This window comes from Bombus impatiens, unplaced genomic scaffold (assembly GCF_000188095.3).
Source record: "Bombus impatiens unplaced genomic scaffold, BIMP_2.2 scf_0107, whole genome shotgun sequence".
Classification (NCBI taxonomy): domain Eukaryota; kingdom Metazoa; phylum Arthropoda; class Insecta; order Hymenoptera; family Apidae; genus Bombus; species Bombus impatiens.
The window spans coordinates 545,506-565,815 of record NT_176526.1 but is presented as its reverse complement, the minus strand read 5'-3'; the positions used below and the strand labels follow the sequence as shown (position 1 = coordinate 565,815).

Here is a 20,310-nt window from a genome sequence, read left to right as displayed (position 1 = left end):
AAGAATTTTTATTGTTTTTATTGTTTGGTGTGAGTAAAACGAAGAACATGTAATGATATGCGGTGTTGTTTGTGGAATTGTTCTTGGGAAACGCATTGTCAAAAATATATATTACGCTGTAAAGTAACTGTCTTTGTTCAGATATCCTCTTCGCATGCACGTTACTATGAAATACAAGTATCTGTTGTCAATTGTAAATTAAATAACACGAAACTCCTCGCAGACATAGACGATTCTGGTATTACAATTATGAATGAATAAAATGGTCCGCTTAGATGATCATTCACAATTTCAACGAGTCATTAATCACGCTCCATAAATAACAAAATTGCGTAGCATTACTTGCGATTGCTGTCCGTAAAAATCTTACCTTGCTTCGGCGGGTCTGGCCAAGGCAAGAAAAAGATAATCAAAAATTGTATTAATCTCTTATATAGTTAATTTGCTTAATTTATAATACGTACATTTCTACGTGTAATGCATAAAATACTGTGTAATAGGATTATTATTCTTTTGCTGCCACTAAACTTACTTTCTTTGATCAGTTGCTCGCTTGGATAAGTCTTCAAGTTGAGATGATGAGATTCTCCATCTAGAGGAAGCAAGTAGAAAATGATCATCATATCAAATAATACGTATTAAACTTAGAATTAATCACATACAGCAATTTTCTTCGTCGGATCTGTCCCTGCATTCTGGCACCCCATTGCAGAGAGAGGACTGAGGTACACAATCTTTGTCTCTGGTGCACGCGACGTAGCCGTGTGGACAACTGCCAGGCATTAGGGAAACGATGTGATCTAATAAAAAATTCGTGCAAGAATATTAATGTAAAATACCTTCTATAATATTCTGGAAATGTTAATAATTGGGAAGAATATAAAAAGGTGTTGATAACAGAGAGATGGTACAGCATAAGACTTTACTAGAATGAGAACGGTATGGTATGATCGTAAATTTAACTCAGAAGAGACTATTTGTTAATGCAATCGTATCCAGGATCATAGTTTAGATTCGTTGAATCTTGGATAGCGAAAATGATTTTCAAATTAATATTCAAAGCAAGCCTATACGATATTAAATCGCTTATTACTTTATGCTCGATGGGAAATATGTTGCTGAAGTTTTGAAGAAAAGTCTTCCGAAGGAACCGTTAATAGCAGAAAATATTGCTGGGCTCTGAAAGGAACTTGAGGACTTAGCCTCTTCAACTTTACATTTTATATCTTGGCACTCGAGATGTATAAACTTTAGCTCATCGGTAATTTTACGACTGTACTATATCGTTTCCACCTAGTTTGCTCACTCCACTCACGATCTGTAGACGTAGACGATCGATTCGTGGCTATTTTTGGCCAATAAGGAACATACAGGAGCCCTATTTTTAAGACTGTGTCGAAGGAATATGGTAAACCGCACTTGCATTGTTCCCATTCTGGTCTCCTTTTTAGCCAGAAACAGCATGAAAACCTTACCACAATTTTCGTCAGATCCATCAGCACAGTCTATGAAATTGTTGCACTGTTGGTCAGCTCTGATGCAATCTCCATTCGCACACTGGAACTGGTCCCTGCCACAGCCTGCAAACACGTCGATGTATTGTAACTGATAGAATGAACAGCTTCGTCTTGGAAAAACGATCGTGTGATCGTGAAAAAGTTTGAACGAGGCACAAAGGATCTATTACTCTTTAAGTAACGGTCTAAAGAATGAAAAAGAGCATGGACCACCAACAGTACCTAAAAATGCTAAGAACAGACATAAAATGATCGGTATATGTACACGTGTACTGGCACGCACAGAAAAATAGCGAGAGAAATTCACTTTTAACTCCTCCACACTGATCGCCTGTGAGTTTAACATTTTACTTATCGGGTCAAACATGAGGATAGATATTTTTGCAATTTACAGAGGAATGATAAAGTAGAAATGGAATGATATGCGAAATATCCCAATGGCAATTTTCCATTTCGATTTTCATCTCAATATCTCGATTTGAAGTTGGTAAATGGAAAAACAAATTAAATAATTAACTCGTGTTATCGTACGAGACCAGATTCAGAAGGTTAAGGTTCCACTGTACATTTTTCTGTGTATGCTCGTTAATAAATTACTACGAAACTAGAAACTGCTGCACTATTCTACAACACTCAGAACATAGTCTACGATCGATCACTTCAGGTAATATGTACCTTCTATCTCTAGCAAATCAAAAACTATGTCTCATGCTATAACAGGATCTACGCTAGGTTCGTACCAACAGGGATGTTCAACAGATTGTACCAGGCAACGGATGCACTAATAATTTACACAGGGATGCGTTGAACGTGTGACTGAGTTGAGTAGAATTCACTCAAGTCTCTACTCGAACAACCTACAAACTGCCTATTTGGCTGCTAACACAGACTGAAAGAAAATGCAGAGTCTAGAAAATCTGGGGCGTCCATGGTTCCAATGAAATCCTTATTAGAATCAACTAAAAATCATTTATGTTAAAGCAGAAAAAAGAGCCGAGGCTTGACAGTTACAAATTAAATTATTTCTGTCAGCAATGTAGGCGATACACAATTTCTGGATAAGCGATCGTATCTTTCCTTGGTCAAGGTTTCAAGGATCATCGTTATTTTTGTTTGCAATTGACCATTATTTTTGAGCATACAAAATGAATCCTTTGATCATAGATCGATCATAGCTTCGTTGTTTCATTTTCTTTAGAAGTGACTGATTAAATAAAAGTTGAAAAGTACGTGCTATTTGATCAAAGAAACTGACTGTAACACAATTGAATAGATAATGAAAAAATTGGAATGAAATGAATTTGAGGGGATTGGACGCCAGCAGATAATCAAGATCTGCCAGTGATCTAACCGAAGCAATACTGTTCGTCGGTAAAGTCGCGGCAATCGTAGAAATGGTCGCAGTGGTGAGTTTCAGGGATGCAAGTGCCATCAGCACAAACAAAATCATCCGGAGCACAACTCCTCGGAGTGCTCAGATTAGCTGGCGCCTGATAATCCGGATTGTAATCCTTGCTAGCCTGGTTCACGTGGGTTAGTCCCACCAGTGTGGTTCTACCTAGAAGTAACCGAAACTGAAACCACCTTGCACCTGGCTCTTCCTTTCTTTTAACTGTTTCTTAACCAATCGTCCATCTCTGTCTTGGAATTTTAATCCTGCAACTACTTACTATTGCGATTCCAGTCTTCTGCCTCTGAAGGAAGAGACAGTCATCGTCTGATCAACTATTTGCGATATTTTGTGTGTGATTTATAGGGCACCACAAACTGACAGTAGATCCTTTATGATTACACCAGTTAATACTACAGATAATGAAATTTAGTTTGCTATAATTTGGTTCAGCTGGGTGTTTGATTTGCTGTCAGTCTGCTGTACAATTTGGGTCACTTGCGACTGAATTAGTGCACGTACAAACTCGGTGCGGCACAATTGGTTGCCTCTAGCAGGCGGTGGACACGGTGTCACGGCCAAATACTGCGTGTGCACCTGGTGCGTTGCGTGATCTACTGGATCAAGTGTGCAGAACCGAATAGAGCTTATGTACAGACAGTGGAAACGGCCACGACACGGTCAGACATCAGAAATCCTCGACAGACTCAACCGGACCTTAAGAAACGTGTTTCTGATTGTAAGATGTAATTTGTTCTTGCAACAGAAGTTCTCCTTGAACAGATTAAAGTATTTAAGTTCCTCCAACCATTTTCCAGAAATACTACAGCACTCTTTTGCATATTTGAACTAATATTGCTGGCGCAATTTTGCAAATTAAGTTACCATTTACAAATTCCAAGCCATCCGATTATCTTTGAAACAAAGAATTATAGACCTACAAAAAAGAAGTTCACAATTTATATCTTCTATTCCATCAATTGATTAATATTAATCGTTAAATTATTACGTAAGACGCAAATGAACTTTGATCAGAGAAACGAATTAAAGTCTCAAATCTGTCAATATGTTTCTCAAGGAACGAGTCAGTTTCGAGGATGTTCAAACGGGTCAGTGTAGGTCTTAGCTGGTCCCTGCAGCCTTTTCCACCCACTTTGGGTCAGACTACGTCTCCCTATGCGACGTCTAGGACACGTTTCAGCCGGTGCACACGTGTTCCTGCCTAGTTCCTTCCCTTCAGCGTCCTAAGCTGTCTTACAGACATCTTGTGCACCTACCTTTATGACAGTTCGCCTCGTCGTCTTCGTGAGGGCAATCTGGGCGTCGATCGCAGACGGCGGATTGCGGAATACATGTTCCATCGCGACACGTGAACTCGTCAGCACGACATTCTGCTGGTGGTGTCACCACGTTGTCTGCAATTTGGAACATTTTTATCGTTATTACTTCTCGTGGATCGCTATGGATACTTATCTACGAGTCAGGAAGTTATGTTTATTTCATTTAGTTGGGATAGAAGCGTCGAGTATTCTGGAATCCTGCAGTCAAGGTCTCTTTGAGGTTTTCAGCACCGGGTTACTACGGATCAAGGATTCGTCAACTTCCAGACTGTACCGAGGCTTTATCAGCTTCAGCAAACATTAGTTTGGAGCTTGGATAAGGAGAAGGTTACGATCTCCATTTGAGTTTGACGATTAGCTGAAACTGATGTTCCAAGAGAAGCTAAATTCTTTGAACTATTTAGGACTGGATTAGCGTATAATAATATCTCTATAGAACTCGTTACTAGGAACCAGCTGTATTACAATTTCTGGAATTCTTTAAGGCTTCGTGGAGTTCGACAGAGTTCTCTCGCAAAGTCCTTAGGGTTCAGAGAGGGAGGCAGGATCTCCACGGTGCTTGGAACATGGGAAAAAGGCTTTGAAATGGTCTGAAATCCTTACTGCAGTCGCGCTCGTCGCTACCATCGTGGCAATCGATGTTGTTATCGCAGAAGAAGTTCTTGTTGATGCACACACCGTTGTCGCAGGGTCGCTCACCGTTGGGGCACTCTGAAAAGACAGGCGACAGTTAACGAGGGAAAGGGTAATTTTTCAAGAAATATTCAAAAGAAACTGTGAAAAAATATATGAGAAAAGAAAAGAAGTAGACAGTATGCTCGCTTCCCTAGAACCATAAAGACCCCCATAATGCCATATACATTATCCCAAGCAATTGGAAGAAAGAGAAACTCGACTGGACAGTTGGAACAGAATAAAAATGTACATAGACAGGTTCCGATCGATTCTCCACGGTCCAGTGGCAGAATTCCATGAGAAAGTATGGTCGAATAAGCGGCCCATGGTAATTAACCGATCGATAGACTGTCCTAGTCGAGATACCAACAAAGATAAAACCGTCAAACAAACAGCGTGCACACTGCCGGCTGTCATGCGACGTTTTAAGGAGCGCACATGTACACTGATCCCCATAGCGGAACTCTCTATGGTGTCGTGATCGCGTTGACCGTCCGCGTTTACAGATAGTAATTTGTAGAATCGATTGGAGTACCAATGGAACTTTACATTTGCTGTTTCTTCCTTTCTCTTTGCTCTTTTCTTAGGTCAGATCGGGTCTCGCATCCATTATGTGATATCACAGTTTGTTGAAGACTGAAGGAGAGAATTTAATTAATATGTTTGATTGGTAAACCCAAAAGAAAATTACTTTCACGTCAATCTACTTTTCTAGCGATTAATTAATTTCCAATTAATTCTTGTAGATTTATAATTACTGTCAGTTTTAGGATCGAGCAATTCCTGGAACGAACTATCCTCGTAAGATAATTTACGCATTCAGAAATTGAAATTCTCCAGAGTGAAACCGGAAGATGTCTTCCTGCTCTCAGCAGTTTTCACGTCACTTTTCCAAATTTCGGATACTTACTGTATCAAAACCGATAATGAAATTCTCATAATCTCTTCAAAATCTTCTCAACACGGAATACTCGATTCACAGTAAATTTTTCCTTTATTCACGCAGCTATAGAATTGATAATACTGTCAAAATTTAATGGATCTGATCTATTAAAGTGAAACTCTGGAGAAAGAATATTTGGTGCGCGGCAATCTAATAATTTCATAGAAATCAAGTTCGCTGATTCAAAGTCGAACGACGTATCTTAGTGATTTCAACGGATGAGGATATCAGTAGTTTGTTACTCTTATCGATGCTGTCAATTTCGCGATTAATCATGCCAGAATCGATTCTGGTAACTGGTAAACGGGACCAAAGACTAGTTTCCATTGTTACTCCGTGGGATGTGCGTGTATTGGAAGAGTGGTAAGTAGGAAAATTCTACTATGCAGCACGATAACTCCGTGAACTACGTTCTCCCTAGGGAGCCAGAGTGTGTAACGTACTTTCCAAAAGCTACAGGAACGTTTAAACGTTATCAAACAGAAAGATCTAGGCAAAAGGCGATGCCTCATAAATCTAAGGCTATGGTGTACCATATAGTAAGTAAGAGACAGAGACAGAGAGAGAAAGAGAGAGAGAGAGAGAGAGAGAGAGAGATACAGAGAAATAGATAGAAAGGGGCACATACACTGGGATCGATCAAAAGTTTCCTTCTAACTCATTCTACGTTGCCAAGGAACTGAAAATTATAGAGACTTAATCGTAGAAAATTATTAAATTGTAGAAAATTCCGCTGAAACGAAGAATATTTCGCTATTAAACTTTTCCTCGACACCAGTGTGTACAGAAATATGAAAGTCTCATCCGGTTTGGCGACTTGTCGAATCCTAGGATCCTGTGTACGTGCGCTGTGCAAGACTCTTATAATCTAATATAGATCAGAATGGAAGAAAGATATATATATAGATAAATGTGAATATAAATATATATATATATGTATATGTATATACAATCAGAGAGTGGAAGAGGTATGTACATATCAAGGTCAGGCAACCTGTGCTGAAAGAGAAGACCAAAAAATAAAACAACCAGTGTGTGAAAAAGAAAAAGAGAGAGAGAGAGAGAGAGAGTGGCAAGAATGGAAAGAAAGTGAGAGACAGAGAGAAAATTCGAGCAACAGGATAGAGAATTGTTTGCATAAGAGCGTCCAATTGCATTTCCATAGTATCAATTAGAATAGGTCGGTGTATTAGAACGAGATTTAAGGGGGGTGGGGGTGGGGGTGGGTGTAGAGCTGAAACATACAAAGATACCGTAATTGTTAATTACACGAGACTACAGAAGGGCACGTGCTCATACAGTGAGAGAGAGCTAAATTACATGAAATGAAATTTTTCATATTATTCTCACATAGATACATTCAAAAGTTCTAATGAATATTATAAGGGAAAAAGATGGAATAATAACTGTTTCACTTTTAACAGGAGAACCAACGATTTCTGCTTAAAAAAATATCATTCTGACGTTAAAGATTGGAATGGCTTCCTGTGGGATCCATTTAAGGGCCTTTTTCATATAGAATGTGAAATAATATGCAGGGTGAGTTAACGGGGCGATTGTTCATGGAAAAACGAGTCAAAAATGTACGATGCATTTTTTTCGCCCGAGTTTCTGTTTTCAAGAAAAACGACTTGAAAGTCGGTCGCGAGTACGTGTTTTTAGCGTAGCTGACTCCAGTGGTTCTTAACCTGGATACATTTCAATATACCGGAGATAATTTACCACACAGTCTTCTACCGTTACAATCTACTCATTTGATTCTGCAATAATACGTACTTACGATTTTTTATTCGAAACTAATCACTCTTTTTACGTATCCTCAATCAAGCGTATGAATATTATTTAATGAAACAGATACATCTCAAGATTTGGTTGCCAACGGGAAGAATTAATTGCGAAAGGACTAGAAAGTTTAATTACGTTACATCAGCAAAGATCGTATTATGAAAAAAACGGAAAGAGAACCACTGGAGTACCGTAGAGCGCAACGCCTTTCAAGTTCAATTTCCCTCAAAACGAAGTTTCTTACGAGGAACCTCCACTGCATCTTTTCTTCTCATTTTTACCCAAAGAATCGCCCTACATGAAAACCAAAACTCACCACTGCTAACAACCTACATAACCTAACTTTTTATCACAAAACTCAATCGTAAGTCTCTTAGATCCGTCGTTAATTGTTATTTATCTTTGAGTGTGAAAAGCTTCCAGCATTGATATATCTCTATTCAGAGGGCAATTCGTAGATTCCATAGCCCCAATGGACAGTCTCATCCTCGATGACGAGGCCCCCTGGTCGCGGCGTCGCGATTCAAGCTGAGGCGGCAGTCAACGTCCGACTCGAAACACGGTCGATAGGAACGCGGAAACGAGATTAACGGTTCTGCACGGCCAGACAAGAGCGAGCTGGCATTAGTTACAGCTTCTTAATTGCCGCCTTGAAGACCGACGCGCGACCAGGCAAAAGGTGGAGGGCTCTCCCCGCGATTCCCCGTACGCATCGATTTCTATTCGATGGCTTCTTCTCGTTTTTCACGCTCCGTCTTGTTTCCTCGAGCATCCATCAGATAAACCGGCACTCTCACTTCGATTTATTTCCTTGGAATCGTTCCTTGATCTCTTTCTACTTCGTTTATCTATAATTCTCTTCGGATAGTCTCGAGGAAGACACAAGGGAGTTTGTTACAATTCGAGCTTCTTAGGTGTAAGCTGTGTTCTGAAGGAATTGCGTGTATCGTTCGACTTTTGAGAAAATTATAATAATTTTAATTTTAATTTTAGTTTTCACTCTGCGTGTCATTTGATTCCTAAAGTTGAAATACGTAGTTTGTGATATAAGTAAACTGCGAATTTTCACGTTATTTTCATATTTCTAAGAAGGTAGTTAAAAAAGTAGAACCTTGATAGAAAATTGCTTTGACTATTAAGCATTATGGAAAGCACTATGCTATTTTAAATATTTTTTCATAACATTATGTGTACTTCGTTAAATCTTGAACTTTGCTTATAAGACAGCACAGCTTAACCCAAAAATTTCAAATTGCGACATCAATTAAAATAAACTTTAAGCTGGTAAAAGTCCAAAATTTTTTACAGGGAATTGTCCTGCGTACGTGGATATCGAGGTGGGAGACCTCTGCAAATTTGACAGTGTGCAGGACGGGGTATAGCTGAAAACGAAGAAACGATGAGCGTTAGAGAAACGTGTTAAAGAAAAGCTTCCATTTTTTCCTCAGCAATAATTCTTCATGCGAGGCGTCCCGGGAAAATGTCGAGATCCAACCGCGGAATAATTTATCAAGATGCGATTTCGTAGATTTAGCTCCGAAAGGCGGGGAGATTGAAAAGACAAAGAAAGAGACGAGAGAATGAAAATAGAGAAACCGGGTCCAGAGGTCGGTTGATTTGCATTACAGGCTGGACACCGCGATCGATGGGCTCTGACGTGATTGTTTAATTGCAGCTCTCTGCGCAGAGGAATCCTGCCACACGCTGTTTTTTCTGAATTAAAACTCGTTCTCGTTTTTCTGATACCATCGCGCGACGGTGCTTCATTGCCTAAATATAAATTGGCAAAAAACGAGGGAGCGCGGTTGCAAAAAAAAAAGGAGGGGGTGTTTCTCTGCACAAACTATGCTTCTCGCATTATGAAAAATAGGGCGCAGGTGGGTCATGCCAGTGGTTCTCAACATCCAAACAAATAAACTAGACTAAGAAAAATCCCTCTGTGTTCATCATTTAACTCTAAGCAATGAAGACAAAGAATCTTCTTCTCGTTTCGTCTTTATTGTCCAAAACGTAGAAGAACGAATCGATTGATGGATTAATCGAAGTTCTGTTCTTAGTTAAGTTTCTATTTTTATCGTTAAAATGAGAACTATTGGCAGATGAATTTATTCAGGGGATTCCCATAAGTTCTCCCGTATCGACCGTCGATCACGAGATCGATTCTCCATCGATACTGCAGCCTGCAGTGCAAATCGGCCTTGATCGACAGGCAAACAGACAGAGAGAGAAAGAGAGAGAGAGAAAAATAAATAAAGAAAAATGACGACCGTACGGCAGTTGATTTCGTCTGAGCCGTCCTTACAATGCTGTCGACCATCGCAACGTCTCTTACTGTCCAGGCACAATCCGTCGTTGCATCGAAACATTCCAACCGGACATTCGCTTACTATAACGATGCCCAAAAAAACGGTCAGGTGATCTTCCATTAGAGCGTCTCGTGCAATGGCGCGCAATTCATAAGAGAAAAATGACCTTACCGACGGAGTTCATATACCCTCTTTTAATTACCATCTATTGGTAACTATTACCTCTTTCTCTTTTTAGCAAACCACATTTAATTAAAACTTAATTATAAGCAACAAGAGTAATGTTTTGTGGTATTACGTGTAAACATTTTTGAAAGAGGTATAGGACTCCGTCACCACCTATCTCTTCGACGTCCTTTGCGTACACGTTGGTCCGTTGGTTCAGGAATGGAAAAAGTACTCACGTATATCTCCAATAAAATCCCGAGGAGTATACTCGGTTCTCTAACCCTTTCGTTGTACAGAAATACATACAGTACATATAGTTGCATAATTATTACATGTTAATTTTAGATATTTCGAACCTGATTATAGTGTATAGAAGAAAGATAGAGATCTTAAATTCCATTTTCGAACCCTGACCCAATTTTATGACACATACAAGTAGTTTCAAAGACGCTACCTTAGATAAGATAAAGAATTTTAAGTCCAAGATCAATCAAGAAACGTTTCAGAGGTTATGACCCCACATATTCTATAATATGTCAGACGATTGTAAAGAATCGAGTTTCAAGCATGAAATGATATGAATCGAGATTTGATAAACAACGAATGGGTTACAAATTGACCAGCACACGTTTCAGGCAATAAAAACTGGCTCCAATGAGCCAATGAAGTGTCATACATGCTTGGAGATCGTATACCCATTCTCATGCAGAAACATGCATTTAAATGTCCGATTTAAGACTCACAGTCTACGTAATAATTGACCAAAACTTTTACATGCATCCGTGTCGCTGAAAGTACAGCGTAAGGCTGACTTTGATAATGCCAATATATCTTTTGCATCGAGGGAATGCGACGTTAGTTAAAGAACGACCAAAAGATGTTGCCTCCTTTAAAGACGACGAATCAGAGAATAGAGGAAGATTAATGCAGGATAAATGGTTTCAGTTACAAATGCCATGAAATGTGCCATTGAGGTTAGTAAATTTATGTTGTGTTGAACATGGCCCCCGAAAGGTAATTTTCTATTGGACAATCACGCAAAGGAAGAAGACCAGGTGGCCAGGACATTTTTCGTCATGTATTGGTAGCAATGATCCATAGTTACCGCATCCAATCTCGTCAGATCCGTCAGCACAGTGGGTTACATTGTCGCACCTCTCGATTTCAGCTATGCATTCACCACTGGCACATTTCCACTCGGCAGGTGTGCAGACCCCTTGACACAAGTAACAGCTCAACAACAAGCTCTAAAGAAGCTTCAACAATGGGATGGTTGGGGAATTGCAGCGCCATTGACATAATCACTAGGGTGATCACTTCTAGTGACCACTCATAATGGCTCAGTCATGACCAGCTAAGGCGGGCAAAAAGGATCTTGACCAAGGTAAGGGTCACTCGAAATCTTGTACTTCTCATAAAAGAATCAAGGAATAACAAGTGATTCTTGAATTATTTATTACTCTGACGTGACTAACTGTGCACGTATATAGGAAATTCAAAGATGCACAAATATCAGAGTACAATTTCCATAAAATAAGCAGGTTAACTATCAACCACGAAATCATCAGTTTACTTAAATTGAGAAAATAATTTCTACCGATATAGAATCTGTCTTTCTTCAAATTTAAGATCGAGCTGGTTATCAAAGGTACTCTATTCGATGAGAAAGATTATCGGGAGACATTGAAAATGCAAAGACCATTCGAATGACCTAACTGGGTGCAGAGGAAGCTTACCACAGTCATGCTCGTCACTACCATCGAGGCAGTCGAAGATATTGTCGCATTTGCGTCGAAGCAGAATGCATTGTCCGTCTTTGCAACGCATTTCCTTGCTCGGATCGCATTCCCTCGGGCGCTCAGTTGTCTCGCCTGGCCATACATGGCCTGAACGTACATACACAAACAAGCACATTGCCAGCTACTCGAACACAAGCCTTCTGCTATGTACAAACGTAAAAAAGTATCTCCATGTCGAGGAAAACGATGCTAGAGCGGTCAAGATCACTTCTCACCAAAGCTTTGTACACATTAGCTTAATCTGGATAGAGTTGGGAACAATTGTCCCGTATAATAAAGGGGATCAAATGGAACTTATATTTATTTTTATATTTATATTTGTCAGAGGATAAGAAATTATAATCTTCCAGTTTTTCCTAGCCAAATTTTGCCAAAGTATTCTATGTATGTATATGGACAAGTAACTTTGAAGATTTATTCAGAAGTTATTGAAAAGATAAAACAAATGGCAATAGTAGTGAGCCAAAAATAGGTTCACAGTCAATGTAATTTGAGACTTTTATCGTTGCTGTTGATAAAAAGACCTATGGCGATTCAAAATTAAGTGTGTTAATCTTTCTTCTTAAGGAAAGTATATTTTTGTTAGAACTTGTTAACAAAGCTTCAAACGACTTATATTTACACGAAATTCTCCCCTTTCCATATAAAAATCCTATATAGGTTTTTCTCCAATTTATATTCGTACAACGACCAGACAAAGTTCGTCGAGAGAAATTGGAATATTCAATATAATTTTACGTTCTTGTAAGTCGCGATAGCTAATTATTTTTAATTATTTTTTACAGTTCCAGTCTCTTGCTATACGGGATACTGATCTTTGAGACAAGATACGGTTGAAGAGCTAGAGAGAAATAAACCTGGAAATAAAGGCGGCTTCTTAGCCAGTTTCACTCTTGCTTATATCAAGCTAATGAATTAATTAGCGGTGAGACCACGGCTGACCAGCATCGTCATCCTCGTTGTCAAGTGCTAAGCAAACGAGAAATACGCGTCTACCCAGCCAGATTTTTATCTACATTAAGAGGAAGGCCCCCACAGTGTATTCGTAAACACGTTTCTTTGAGGTGTAGTCAGACAGAGGATGGAGGAAGAGGAGTCGAATATAATCGAATGCAGATGGTATTCAAGCGAAAATGTATCGTAACTTTCACTGTTGCGCCTGGTTGGAAGGAACGATCCGCAGATTACTATAATTTTTGTTGAAATTCTCAGGCATAGAATATTTATCCTACAATTTCGGACAATCTTCGTTTTACAGATTAAAAGATCAACGGAAATTAGGTGTTTTGCAAATGGGATATTGGAAAGAGATTTTACATTTCGTATTCTAAAGTTTCTATAGTATACACGCATATATATTCCTGCGTGTTTGCGCTACAATAAAGAAATTACGAAGCCTGGAACTTCTTTTAACAGTTTCTCAAACTTCTTCAAACCGTGTCAAACTTTATCAAACTTATACGGATTCAAACGGATGCTCAAATTTCTCAAAATTTATCCAAGCGAAGCGGAATGTTCCTCCCAACAACGACAAAAACTTAAATTGTCCAAATGTCGTTGCTCAAAATTCCCAAGTCAATGTTGCAAACGCGTTCAATCTCTATACTTCATTCTGTCGATATCTTTTAGGTATCTTTTCTTGCATATTTCCGATGATGTAACAAGATTAATTCACGTTCGTTTATCGCGCTATTGAGCAAGGAATTTCGTGCAAAGAGAATGAAAAAAAAGATGAAGAGGGTGAAAACAGCGTACTGATAGGTGGAGTGGCGTGTGTAATGGTTTCGTTAGCGCAATCTTCGTCGCTCTGATCCGGACAATCCGGGCGGCCGTCGCACCTGTAGACACCCTCGATGCACTTGTTCCCGGTGACGCATTTGAACTGGGTGGGTGTGCATTCCCGTTCTGTTTGTGTGGTCGTTTGTGTCGCAGCAGGAATACACGGGAGCAGAGAACACACATTTATATATACAGATACGTTGACAATGCTGCTGAACAGGGGATGGTTTTTTGTTCAGGGGGACTCGATCGTCCGTCCATTGAAGAAGAATATTTTTGCCTTTAACACTGGATCTCGTCTGTTCCATCTTTGGAAAATGATCGAGATTGGAATTTTCTAAAAACCACAGTTTCATGAAAGTTAAGAAATCATTATATATTAGGATGTTGATTTATATTTCTTCTTCGACGTCTACGTTATTCGGTCGATAACTCAAAATACTTGAAATTTAAATGTTTCAAAAATTATAATTTGATTATAAAAATAGATTTCCGCTTAGAAAGTTATACAGGTTTCTTTATAGTTTATTATATTGGGCTGTTATTTTATACCTCTTCTTCAATGTCTAGTTGCCTTGTCCCCCTGATAGAGGATAAACGTTGCGCGTTGAAGAGGGGAGATCACCTGTAGGGTTTCGATTCTGTTATGACATCACGAAAAGCTCGAAGCTCGTCCACGAACAACGAAAGCGTTCGACGAACAACGATACAAAAGCTATTGCTTTGAACAATACGGGAGAGGGACGATCGACCCTCTAGCGTTTCAAATTGGATTAAGGAAATTCCTCTAAACTTTCTGGGGACTCGGGACGCGTGAATCTATGTACAATTAATGGTCTAGAGAGGTGAGGGTTAAAACTTTGAAACTACCAATGTACAAATGTAGGCACGGCGGGTAACAAAAGCTTTGACGTTTTTCCTTTCACATTCTTTTCCTTTCTTAACAATTTCGGTTGACCAGCAACTGATTTTTCATCCGAAGATAGCCACATTAAAGTACTGAATTCTATTTACTATATTGCTATACTCTCATTGTTTTATTCACTATGCTGCATTCATTTTTATTTCAGTCATTTCAAGCCACAGTACCAATAGACTCACTTCGATAATGGCAATATAATAAACGAAATTTTCACAATAAAATAATAAGTTAAACGTGCGCGTGTTAGAAATAATTGGAATTGAAATTGCTCAGTTTATGTCAATAATATTGCAAAAATATTCTTTGCTACCAAACTCTTTCAAGTAATACGAATCAAAGGAACATCAAAGCTTCCTCCACCCAGCACATGACACGCTTCGTAAGTATCGTCAAGGATTGAGATTACTTTGCAAGCAGAAGCGGAGACCACCAACACCAGAAACTCCACGTCCACTTTCTCCGGCTCAAACAATTAACTAAATATCTATTTCTTTCTGAAAACAGTAATTTATAAAAAGAAAAGAAAAAGGAAACAAAGGAAGAAATGGCACTTCTATGGAGTCTCCAATATTGAATGTTCCCAGATGATAGGTAAGTGTTTATATACCGCAGTGAAGCTCGTCTTCTGCCCGGGGGCAGTTGTCGAATCCATCGCAAACAGCGCTCTTCGATATGCAAGAGCCGTCGTTGCAGGTGAAGTCCATAGAAGGGCACGGGGCCAAATCTACAGGGCGCCACCGGCAAAAACAGACAGCCTGGTTTCGTCAAACCCGTCGCCTCGAGCTCCCTCCTCAGGATTATTGCTCCTCAAAGTCGTGGAAAAGCTCGAGTCGAGGTGGCCATGTTACATTGGTTATATATTAAATATAAATATATGTACAAGCTATGAGATCCACGTGGACAACACACGTGTGGAGACATTTAAAGCGGGATCAACTGGGCTTGATACACTGAAAGCATCTGTTATGGTGAATGGTATTTATATATGGGCAGCTGTCAGCCTGCGATATTGCCTCGTGGCTGCCAAGTTAATCCTGCATTGCCATTGTTTCGTCTGATTTTTGAATAACAATTGATATAATACCTTTGTACAGGTTTTGTGACTTTTCTGTTTTCAAAGGAATATCAGTCTTCCATATTTGGAACTTTCTATCTGGCACGTTGTTGCATCGAGGTTCCTCAACGTTAGAAACATGTTACCGTTTGTAATAAAAAGTGAACAATTCTTTGCAATCCGATTCTGCAAAAATGTATAAAATTCCACCGCTATGAATCAGTAAAATTTCTATGAAAAATTATCTCGACTAAAATCTGCTAGTCCTAGAGTTAAATCCTGCTGCAATCTAAATTTTTTCATAGACATCTTTTTTCATAATTCTCCGGCCAAGAAAAAGTTATTCCATCAGTTCATCATAGCGCAGCAGGATGAACAATACAGCCACAGTACATGATGTTTATTGGCACAGTATCTGCAGCCTGACAGAGCACACGACTCCTCGACCGCGGGGTATCTTTTTACAGAGGATTCCTTCGAAGCTGGCTAACACTTAAAGCAATCTGAACGAAGCCTCTCGAAGGCGATTAGGATATATTCCATGGGTTCTATGTACAGTGTATGCGTCTGGACGTGTAATTTGTCTCTCGTGTCTGCGTAACATTAACTGAGAACATCGACGACCAATAGAAGAATCGGGAACAACGTTGTTTGGACTCCAAACAGATTAAACACTTTGGTTTACTCGTTGAACCTCAGAGCAAATAAACTGACTGCGAATTGCAGTGTGCAGTCCGCAAGACCGATGAAAGATGTTTGTTATATCCAGAGATGTAAGCTGTCTCGACTTCCTTTGCATTCACCGTTTGCTTTATCCCTATCTTATTGACCTTATTTGTACAGCTGTGGCCTACTCAGAGACCTACTTTTTCAAATAACCATAATACGGTGGTAATTCGTTTAGATTCCATGAAGTTATGGGGCGCTAGCTGTGATTCTTACGAAACAATCCCTTCTTTATTAATAAGGAAGCAGTGGCCTTTACTACAGCAACAAAAGTCTATCAGTAAGAAAAGTTTCAACTAAATTTATGTCTTACGAGTATCGAATTTAAGAGAATCACTGGGGTTTGAGCGAGATATGTAACTACCACTTTGTGGCCTACCTTAAGATCTATCTTTTCAGGTAATCGAGAATGCAAAGGAAGAGTCACGGTGACTTAGCCTGTGCAAGGAACAGAATTCCTCAGAGGACATTCAATACAAAGGCCTTTGTACAGCAGGGATGGACGCCACAAATTAAGTTCCAACACGAACATACAAATATCTTCTTCGTCAGAATTTCTGGGCCAGATTTCCAAGCCACCACTTTGTACAGCGATAGATCCCACCAATTCAGAGCCCCACTTTTCAGACCTTCGTTGCTGGCAAGGTTTCACTGAAGAACATTCGAAGATGCCAAGAAGTGAAAGAACAGAACGGAAGAAGGATAGATGGACTGGTTTCTACCTTCCATCCCACAGTCAGCTTCGTCTAATCCATCCTCACAATCCTTTACGCTATTGCAGACGAAGATATTGTCGATGCAGGTCCCGTCGCAGGCAAATTTCCACATAGGACATGCGGAATTTTCTTCGGTCTCGTGCACTCCATTCTCATAATCTCCATTGGTATTGCCGTTACAGTCAAACTCGTCGCCATAATCTGGACAGTCTGAGTATCCATCACACCATTTGTCTGCCGCGATACACGTGCCATCGCTGCAAACGAACTGATCCGGATCGCAGTTCGCGGTCGTGCTAGTCTCTTTGGAGATGAAGTCGGAATTCGTAGTGCTCTGTCTTTCCGTGGTATCCTCTTCGCAATCGTCCTCCACGTCCTGGTCAGCTCTGAGCTTTTTGCCCGTCTTTTCATCCTTCTTGCACTTTTTCCTAGCCGAGGAAGAGGAGCTCTTAGTGGCTGGCAAACTCGTAGAAACCGTAACGTCGTCTATTCTGGAGTATGTTTTACTGTGTTGATCTTGCCCTTCCTCTTGGTCAACGATTTCCTTCGACTCCTTGCTGATGTTGTTCCTGCTCAGTTCTGTCACGGTCTCAACCAACGTCAGTGATTCTGTGGCGTCCGAATATTTAGAATCAATTGGTTTTATAGTTAAACTATGGTTGAACACCTCTGAGAATTCCGAGAAGTCCTGAAAAGAATCCGAAGAATTACTGTCATCTTCAGGCTTGGAAAGTGTGGTATCCTCGATTAGTCCGGAATCGATCTTATTCTCGCTTGTCAGAGACTTCTCGATACCTGCTTGTCGCAACTTCTCCTCCAACTCGTACACTCTCTGTCTATAGAAATCCACACACTTCGAGGTACAATTGTATATCTTCGCTTCCAAGGTTTGGTCGATAGAATTGGGAAGAATTTTATCAGCTAACCTGTCCTTACTAAGTAGATCTATCAGGATCTTGGAATTGTTCAAATTAGATTCGAATAACAGTGTCTCCACGTTTGCGGATACATTATAACTGTAATCCTCGTCTGCAATCGTAGAGGCTGTCGACGATACCGACGATGATCCCTTCTCTTCCAAGTTCCCGTCATAATACGTCGTCTCTTCGCTATCTTTTCTGCTATCTGATGTCTCCGTAGAATCCTGATTAGATCCGTCGGCAATTAAAATTTCTTCCGAACTTAGGACAGTCGATGTCCTGTACTTTTCCGTAATCCAGGAAGAATTTTCTGAATCCGGCACTGTGGTCTCTTCCACGAATGTCGTCTTCGGGCTCCAATCCAGCTTTTCCTCCAACGAATATTTAGTCCCAGATATATCGGAAGTATTTCTTTCCCCCGAGTCCAATCTCATCGCGTCTTCTTCCCCGGTGAAGTTCAACTTCTTGTCTAAATCTTCTTCAGAGTACCAATTCCAATTTGTAGTTTCTGAAAAGTCAGTGGAGTTGATCTGTTCTGTACTCGTCGACGTGGTTGCCACGGCTTCTTCCAGACTCCCATCTTCGGAAATAAATAATTTTTCACTCGATTCTGTAAGAATAAGAGATTCGTCCTTCACCGAAACAAACACACTATCCGTTGTCCCGTTCACCTCGCCTTCCAACGTTACTTCATCTTCTTCCTTCGTCGAAAGATTAATCTCCGGCCCAATCGAAAAATCTTCCAATTCTGATACCGTAGTTTCCTCCACGTTTTTCAAAGTACTTTCTTCTTCCATCTCTTCTCGAATCTTATTAGAAAGTATTTCATTTTTTATTGAACTTGGATCATCGGTGACGGTCGAGCTAACAGTCTCCGGTGTTGTCGAGTCTGTTGGGTATTTGGTGCCAGCAAATACGGACATGTGTCTGAATCTACCCTTCTGCCCTTTCTTCCTACCCTTCCTAGACTTCTTCTTCTTCGCACGCACCTTTCCATCGTTGACCACAGTCGTGGAATTTGTGGAATCCGTCAGAACTGACACTTCGCTAGACGTTGCGTTCTCAACACCAGACTTTCGGTGGTTCTTCTTCCTGTTCTTTTTCGGCTTCTTCGCCTCATTATCAGTAGGATATCTCTCGTAGTACAAGGAACGTATCATCATTTTGGCAGACCTCGAGCTGTTCCTATCGGGCGTGTCAATTATTTTGAAACCTATTCGTGGCAAGGGATTCAAGTTCCTCGACTTGGACCTCCAAATGTTCCCTGGATTCGTTTTTTTCTTGACTATTTTCATCGAGCACGGATCGCTTATCTCGATGGCTATTCTTGGTAAGGAATTCGAATGCCTTGGCACGGACCTCCAAATATTCTGTGGACTCGAATTTTTATCAGCTAGTTCATTCGAGGATGGATCGATGGTAGAGTCGTTCTTCGGGTGTTTCTTTGGATTTGTCAAAGTCTGCTGCTTCAGGTCACCAACGTGATTCCAGTTCAGCATTCTCACTGTTTCCAGATACTTGCGGAACGTATGCTCATCGTTGTATAAATTCCTCCACTTGGCCTTTTCTGTGACGACGATCATAGTGACGGAACATGAAGGATTTGCCTTTCCGGAGAAAGAGGCGAACGAGAGAGGAGAATCGAGGCGGAGAAAATCCTAAGCTTCCACCTCGATCGAGACATCAACGAGAGAAAGAGGAAGAAGAAAAAGACTGGACCAATACAGCGGGCTAAATAGTTCACTTTGCTCGTTAAGGAGCAAACGATTGACTCGTGAATTTTTCTCGAAAATCGCCCTCGAGGTGAGACGAAAGAAAAATATTTCGTCAACGACCAGAGCGTAACAGATGTGGATAACAGATGTCATAAATTTCACAGGGTCGTTTCACAGAAATAGTCGAATTGCATGGACGATTAATAAAACCGCGATGAGGATTAAACAGAGGGGATACCACGAAATTAGGATGGTGTGGTTTCAATTTTAAATATCTCTAGCTATGCCAGAGCAACAGGTGTCTGTATTATTCAGAAAGTCCATTTTCACGTTTCAAAGCCGACTTGGGGACTCTATTCCACGCGTGTCTCCCTCAAGGAACAGCTGTACGATTAAATTTATGTATTACAAAAAATTAAGTCCGCTCGAAGTAGCACGATACTACTTGGCCATGTAAAAGTGAGGATTACTACTGAAGAGATAGGGACTTTCTCATCTTTCTCTTTTTATTTTTAATTTTTTTTTCTTTGGTGTTTTTAAAAAAATCTGAGACAA

The 20,310-nt window shown here is 40.1% G+C and overlaps 2 protein-coding genes and 1 long non-coding RNA gene across 18 annotated transcripts in view; 2 read left to right on the top strand and 1 right to left on the bottom strand.

Annotated features, from left to right (window-relative positions):
* The window catches only part of LOC100748280 (basement membrane-specific heparan sulfate proteoglycan core protein), a 189,285-nt gene that overhangs the window by 18,922 nt on the left and 150,053 nt on the right, over window positions 1-20,310 (bottom strand). For 3 of the 15 annotated variants that reach the window (XM_033318704.1, XM_033318705.1, XM_033318706.1), the window contains 7 exons: window positions 4,851-4,958; window positions 4,185-4,322; window positions 2,869-3,075; window positions 1,476-1,580; window positions 663-800; window positions 533-592; window positions 371-385 (listed from right to left, as the gene is read on the bottom strand). In XM_033318704.1, the coding sequence (XP_033174595.1) occupies window positions 371-385; window positions 533-592; window positions 663-800; window positions 1,476-1,580; window positions 2,869-3,075; window positions 4,185-4,322; window positions 4,851-4,958 (771 nt within the window). Of the gene's footprint in view, window positions 1-370; window positions 386-532; window positions 593-662; window positions 801-1,475; window positions 1,581-2,868; window positions 3,076-4,184; window positions 4,323-4,850; window positions 4,959-9,922; window positions 10,037-11,229; window positions 11,341-11,860; window positions 12,011-13,678; window positions 13,829-15,231; window positions 15,349-17,126; window positions 19,608-20,310 lie in introns of all 15 variants that reach the window. The other 12 variants (XM_033318696.1, XM_033318707.1, XM_024364820.2 and 9 more) reach the window with 7 other exon arrangements.
* On the top strand, window positions 11,347-13,684 carry LOC112212111. The gene is made up of 3 exons (XR_002945908.2): window positions 11,347-11,508; window positions 12,709-13,042; window positions 13,553-13,684. It is a non-coding gene; the product is annotated as an uncharacterized LOC112212111 (long non-coding RNA).
* On the top strand, window positions 14,802-17,131 carry LOC112212110. Of its 2 annotated transcripts, XM_033318708.1 has the most exons (4): window positions 14,802-15,215; window positions 15,318-16,451; window positions 16,522-16,684; window positions 16,804-17,131. In XM_033318708.1, exons 2-4 carry the CDS (start codon window positions 16,431-16,433, stop codon window positions 16,839-16,841), a joined length of 222 nt encoding a protein of 73 aa, XP_033174599.1. In that variant the 5' UTR covers window positions 14,802-15,215; window positions 15,318-16,430; the 3' UTR covers window positions 16,842-17,131. The 2 variants fall into 2 exon arrangements, with proteins under 2 accessions (XP_033174599.1, XP_024220601.1); XM_024364833.2 differs by lacking the exons at window positions 16,522-16,684; window positions 16,804-17,131 and having other exon boundaries at window positions 15,318-16,487.